The sequence below is a fragment of the Cnephaeus nilssonii genome (genome assembly GCF_951640355.1).
Source record: "Cnephaeus nilssonii genome assembly, chromosome: 1".
Lineage (NCBI taxonomy): Eukaryota > Metazoa > Chordata > Mammalia > Chiroptera > Vespertilionidae > Cnephaeus > Cnephaeus nilssonii.
Genome location: NC_137072.1, coordinates 58195305 through 58201930, shown reverse-complemented (window position 1 = coordinate 58201930; position 6626 = coordinate 58195305). Strand labels below are relative to the sequence as shown.

The 6626-nt window shown below is 37.7% G+C and overlaps 1 protein-coding gene across 1 annotated transcript; it reads right to left on the bottom strand.

The window, feature by feature from the left end:
• Positions 1-3169: 3169 nt before the first annotated feature.
• On the bottom strand, positions 3170-5559 carry LOC307102571 (pre-mRNA-splicing factor RBM22-like). Its single transcript, XM_079776175.1, is given in 3 exon segments — positions 3170-5241; positions 5244-5345; positions 5347-5559. Coding segments are annotated over 3 exon segments (1164 nt in total). The 5' UTR covers positions 5365-5559; the 3' UTR covers positions 3170-4197.
• Between the last annotated feature and the right edge of the window lie 1067 nt (positions 5560-6626).

Here is a 6626-nt window from a genome sequence, read left to right as displayed (position 1 = left end):
ATAGTAAATTAGTGCCATGCCAACAGCTTTTGACCAAGGAAAATGGGAAACCTTATTAATTCATTCTGTGTTATATTGACCCTTGTATTACCCCCTTCTAGATTGCTGTCATTATATACCTTGATAGTAAATAACTTCCAAAATTAGGTAAGCTCTGGTATTAAAAATAAAATTATATTATGCCTGTTAATAGACTATATAATAAAAACCCAGTGGTCATAATTCCGTAACGACCAAACAACCGGTCACCATGAAGTGCATGGAACACCTCTCAGTCCCTCCCCCACGGCCCACAGGCTCCAATCGCAGCAAGGCTGGCTGCAGGTGGGTGGGCGGGGCCACATGATTTTGCGCACTGGCCTTCTAGTTGCCATATAAAACACACACGATGTAGTCTTTGCAACAGTAGACTCAAATCTACCTAAATCTAGGACTTTTTCCCCCTCCAAAATAGACAGAATAGAAACATATTTGCAAAGTAATCAGTATAATAGCTTATTACAAAATCCAAAAGGAGGAATCTGAAGTTTACACCTGAAAAGATACTGAATATTGAGTTACAATGTAGTAAACACATTTTATTCCTAAATATATTTGCCCTTTCATCTAATAGAAAATATAGTTGCATATTTAAGCTACAAAATTATGCCTAGGTATCTACAAGTCTAAGTTATTATTTACACAAGTTCATCTAATTGTTTGATATAAATAAATACTTAGCAGATGATATCAGCAGGCATCTGTTTCCTTAATTTTAGTGAGGTTTCCCTTGAATAGTCTAAGTTAATGAATTAATGCTGAGAGTTGGCTGAGTCACAAATAAGCAAAATATTGTACTTAAAAGGCACAGAAATATTAAAAGTCATGGAAATGTTTTTGAAATGGACTTTTAACAAATTGTCAGCTTAACTTATTTTCCACCTACTCAACTTATAGATATATGTATAGTATTCTTGAATTTCTGTTTTAGTTTTGTTTAAACTGTTGTAGTACCCCAGGCCTCAAATAATTTAATTCTATTGAGCTCAATTTTTCATTCCAAGGAATATGACACTTCTTTGTACTGTATATTACCTAAATTATTCATCTCATAAAAAAGAGTAAAATATCTAGGCAAAATTTGAATGTGATATTCACCTGACAATTGGATGTAATAAAGTAATCTAATATACATAATTATTTTGTTAACCTATGAATCATAAAACTGTCACCATGAAAAATAATAATTTTGGATAGAATAGTTTTAATGCATTTTAATATTATTTTTTATCATTTTAATCCATTTAAGTTTTTATGGTATTCTCTTTCTTGACAAATTCAGGGTGAACATTTGCCATTTGGTACATTTCCCCCTAAAGATATTCTTACCTTTTTTTTGTAGTCAATGAAATAAAATTTCTATTTTCTCAGATATTTTACATGGCAAAGCACCTTACATTTTTTACCTAACTTTTATAATGCTTCAATGATATAAATTGATATGTTTTAAATGTCATAAGAAATGTAGTAACAATATAAGAAAATCATGACCTTCACAATGTCATGTCACATATTATTAATGGATTTGAGTTTAGAAATAGGAACTCTAGATTCTATTATTTGATTTCACTGTTTAGTGATTTAAATAGTAAAATGAATCCAGAATATTAGAGATTTATTTATTGTTATAACAAATTTTGATTATCTATGCAAGTGGATAAAACATATTGCTATCCAAAATAGATATCAATAACAGTAAAGTTAAAAATAGAAAGGTATTTAGTATTTAATTTTAGTTCCAGAGAGTAAAATATTTTAATAAGTCCAGTCACGCTTAGGAACAGAACAAATACAAATTATACTTATAAAAATGCATAAAGAACTCCATAAGAATTATTCATCTGTAGCTTTCATTATTGTTGGCTTTGCATAAAACTCATCACTAGGGTAAATTGTTTTGGATTTATTTATTGATTGATTGGTTGATTTAAAAATGTTGGATACATTAAAAAAAATAGTACTGGCCAGAGTTCTCAGTGGTTAGAGCATGGACCTGCTCACTGAATGGTCTCAGGTTTGATTCCCAGTAAAGGGCATGTGCCTAGGTTGTAGGTCCGACCCTCAGCCCCCAATGGGGGAAAGTGTGGGAGGCAATCAATCTCTCTCTCTTTCTTCCATCCTTCCCTTTCACTCTCTCTATAAATCAATGGAAAAAATTTCCTCAGGTGAGAATTAACCAAGAAATAAAAATTAATAATTAAAAAATAATACATAACACATGTGTATGTAAAAAAAAATAAAAGTCTACATAGGTCTGGAAATAAATTTAAGGTTAGTTGAAATTGCAAATAATAAGGATTAGGGACAATGTTATCAAATGCTTATGTCTTCAAATTTTGCTCTATCACTTTGTTGTTGTTCAAATAATGTACAATATTTATTTAGTAATTGAATAATGAGAAGACAATATGTACAGTGAATACATAGAATTGTCTAGAAAGACTAGCAGCATAAAACCGAGCATAATTCAGCCAAATCTCTTCTATCGTTTAGGTTGTATATTTAGTTTCTGATTATGTTTCATTTAGAGGTAAATTGATAAGGAGCATTTTATGAAATATGTAGGTTTTTAAAATTAAATTTATTGGAATGACATTGGTTAATAAAATTATGTAGGTTTCAAGTATACAATTCTATGATATATTATCTGTATATTGCATTATGTGCCCTCCACCCAAAGTCAAATCTTCTTCTATCATCATTTATTTGACCCCATTTACCCTTTACTACCCTAACCCCCTTCTTTCTGGTAACCACCACAAAGTTGTCTGTGTCTATTACTATGGAAAATGGTATGGAGGCTCCTCATAAAATTAAGAATAGAGTTAGTATATGACCCAGGAACCTGTCTTCTGAGTATCTACCCAGAAAACTTGAAAACTTTTAGCCATAAAGATATACGCACCCCTGTGTTTATTGCAGCATCTCTTGTTAGGTTCAAGACATGGAAACAACCCAGGTATCCTTTGATAGATAATTAGGTAAAGAAGTTGTGGTACATATATACAATGGTATGTTACTCAACCACAAGTAAAGATGAAATATTGCCATTTGTGATAACATTGATGGATCTTGAGAATATTTAGCTCAGCCAAATAAGTCAGACAGAAAAAGCTAAGAACCATATGATTTCACTCATATGTGGGATATAAAACTGAAAGCAAGAAATGAACAAATAAACAAAAGCTCTATGATTTTTTTTTCTGGAAAATTGACCCGTTTTAATTTTTTAAAAACAAAAAAACACAACACAACATCAAATTATGTTTTACCATCTACAATTCAGTTATTTCCAAACATTCTAAGACCAAACAGAATTCCCTGCCCAGAGCGGGGAATTAAAATGAGACACACGAAGGTGAATGCTGAAGATCAAAGTTCCAGCCGAGGTCACAAGTCTTCCATTCAAACACACTCCAAAGCTATTCGCTTCAGTCTGTTAAAGTGTTTTACAGGAAGTTCTTTAAAATAATTTCATCCCAGACACCAGGTTTCTTCAATGATACACAGCTTCATGACATTTGTTTCCATCCAAAAGGAATGCAAAGTAATTTTTATTTTTGTCTCTTTTGGTAGTGTAGAGAAGTAAAACTATCAGCCAGATTCCTTTAGTAACCAATGAGGGAAGGAGAGGTTAAGAAGAGACCTGGGCAGAACTGCCTACTGGATTCCACTTGTCTTTCTGAGGGTGTGACTTCAGAAGTGTTAAATCACACTTATGCCACTACAATGATTAGTACTAGTAATCTTTTTTAGATGGTAAAAAGGAAAATACCTAATGGACATAAAAATGGTCAAAAGATTCTTTCCGCAGGTTAATGCACCCCCCCCTCCAAAAAATTAATACAAAATGAACATATAATTGGGATGGCAACTCCATTGGATATTCCAATTCACCCCATTGCTTGCTCCCCATAGAAGGGGAACAGGCATTACGTTTTATTAGTAACCTTATAGTAGTAACCAGATGTGTCAATGGCAGCTTATTTGAGGTCCATCAATCAAAGCATGGCTATTGTTTTCTGACTGCCCACATCTGAACACCTTCAGCTACTATGGAAACTACAAAGGAAGGAAAAACATATTTATTCCAAGATTCATTTACTGGGATTTTTAAGCGCCCTGTCTTCTGTAGAGCCCCAGAACGGTGATAATGTGCTAGGGGCTGCTGTGTTCCCCAGCATGAGCTCCCATTCTCTGAGGGTCCTGAGAAGGATAGTGGATTGGTCCCGGAGCCCTCAGGAAAGGAGGAGGTGGTCCCATTGGGTGGAACATATGTGGCCCCAAACCTGGAGGTGAGGGTGGGGCAATTCCAGGCGGTGGCGGCAGGGCGATGTTCACCACAGCTGGAGGGCCACTGCGGGGCAGGCTGAAGTAGTTGGCAGAGGCTTCTTCCTCTGCTGCAGGAGGGGGAGGAAGAGCTCCTGGCAGGCCTGGAACGGGCTCCAGCTGAATGCCGGAGTCTGTGGTTCCTTCTTTCTCTTTTCCTTTTCCTCGGGCGGCTTGGGACCTTCCCCATTTCACGTTAAGTCGACGGCCATTGACAATCAGCTTATTAAAGGACTTCTCCGCAGCCACCGCGGCAGCCTGCCTTGTGGCACACTGGATGAAAGCACACTGCTGTCTCTGCACCACGGCGATCGCCCGAATATCTCCAACCTGATAGATGTGATCTCTTAGGTCTGTCTCCGTAATGGTATCGCCCACACCACCAACATACAGTGTGGTGAGAGTCTCGTCCTCTGGCGGGTCCAAACGAGGCATCGTTGAAGCCCGCTTTAGAAGCTTGTCTGCCACAGGGTCCCTGATTCCACAATATCGGTCTTTAATGTTCTGATCAACAAGGGGGTCATCTGAATCTGTAGGCTTCTCATGTCTGTATGGCCATTCCTCTCCTCTCTTACATTCTCCTTTCCCCCAGAAGGAGCAAATGTGGGGTGGATTCCTGTTGTAGTAGGGTGTGGTCCGGGCCAGTTTGAGCAGCCTGTCCCTGGTGGCTGTGGCTTGCCCCAGCATGCCAACTGGCCGTGTTCCATCCGAGTTAGGCATCTCCCTCTCCATAGTCTGTGTGAAGTACTCTTTGTTGACATCTGACTTTGGCATGTCATCCTTAAAAGACAGCCCTGCATCACGAACCTGGATGGGCAGGCCATACTCGAGATCCAAGAGGCAGGTCTGACAGACATTCTTCAATTTTTCAATTTACTACAGGTCTGGCACACTTCAGTCTTCTTGAAACGCATGCGGACTCTGGGGCACCAGCGAAACACTGTGAATGGCCTGGCACAGATTTTGCATTCCTTCCCCGTACTTTTCTTTGGTCATTCGGATATATGGGTTTTCTCCAAGACACGTCTGGCACAGAATGGGGAAGTCCGCGTCCTCCCCGTTCTGCCTGTTGTAGGTGTTGGAACCCAGAGAAGTCGCTATCTTGAGAGCGCCCGGAGGCAGCGGCTGCTTCCCAGTTGGAAGATAGGACCGCCACAGTCCAGCTCTATGATTTTTAAATGTGGCATTCCTTTATGATATGTTTTAGAAAAAATATATACAATTTATACCAGTATTATTGCCCATTTTGTCTCTAAGTTAGAAGGAACATCTAATTTTTTTTGGAAGAAGGTTTTGCCCTGCCAAATGGACTTCTTATTGGAAGTCCTTATAGAGCATAGTTTTCAGAAAAGACAATCCATCTCTACTGGTTTGGCAGATCCTTTTCCTCTCAGTAACCATAATCTTGAACTCTCTGTTGCTCAAAGACTTTCACAGAGCTTGCCTGAGGGAACATGCTCAGTTCTTCCATTTCTTGATCCACTCTCAGAAGCTCATGAAAGCTAATGGTGCTCTCTGCTCCCTTCAGAAAGACACACCTCAGCATACATAGCCCCCACCCCACACACCAAGGTTCACAGATTTTTCTGATAACCCAACTCCTACCCTAGATACTCTAAGATCCTCTTGGATTAGGGCAGACCACCATATAGTGGGCATTGGACTGCATCTACCTGTGCTCTGTGAAATTCCTGTTATAACATTATGTTCTGGTAAGAAGCCATCAACCTTTATTGAGGTGCATTACAAGAAGCAGCCCCATAAAATCCATCACGATGTTTACTGTAAGATGGTTTAAAGGGTTCATTGCAATAAATAGTAATTTCTTGGAGGACCCACAGAAAAACCTTTTCCTGCTATTGATGTAAGGAATAGTTAGATTTGGGCAACTGGTTTGTTTTATCTCATGAACACTGCAATAGACCTCTTTTTCATCTTCTAGAATATTCTGTGACCCTACTTTAAACCAAGCATAGGAACTTTAGGGGGTATGCTAATTTAATTCCTGCCACATCTTATTTTCCTATCCTTACTTTAAGTGCTTCATTTAAAAAAAATATTTCTATCTTGCTATATTTTATTTTGGAAGCTACCTAAAACTTATTTTAGACAAGGAGGGTATGAATAAGTGAAATATATTTTGGGTTTATTTTTTTGTTTCTTTCATTTTTCTTTTCTTTTTTTGGGTGGAGGAATAGGGATCTGGAAAGTTTGTAGGGCTCTAATATTTTTCTCCATTAGCAACAGTTACAATTGAA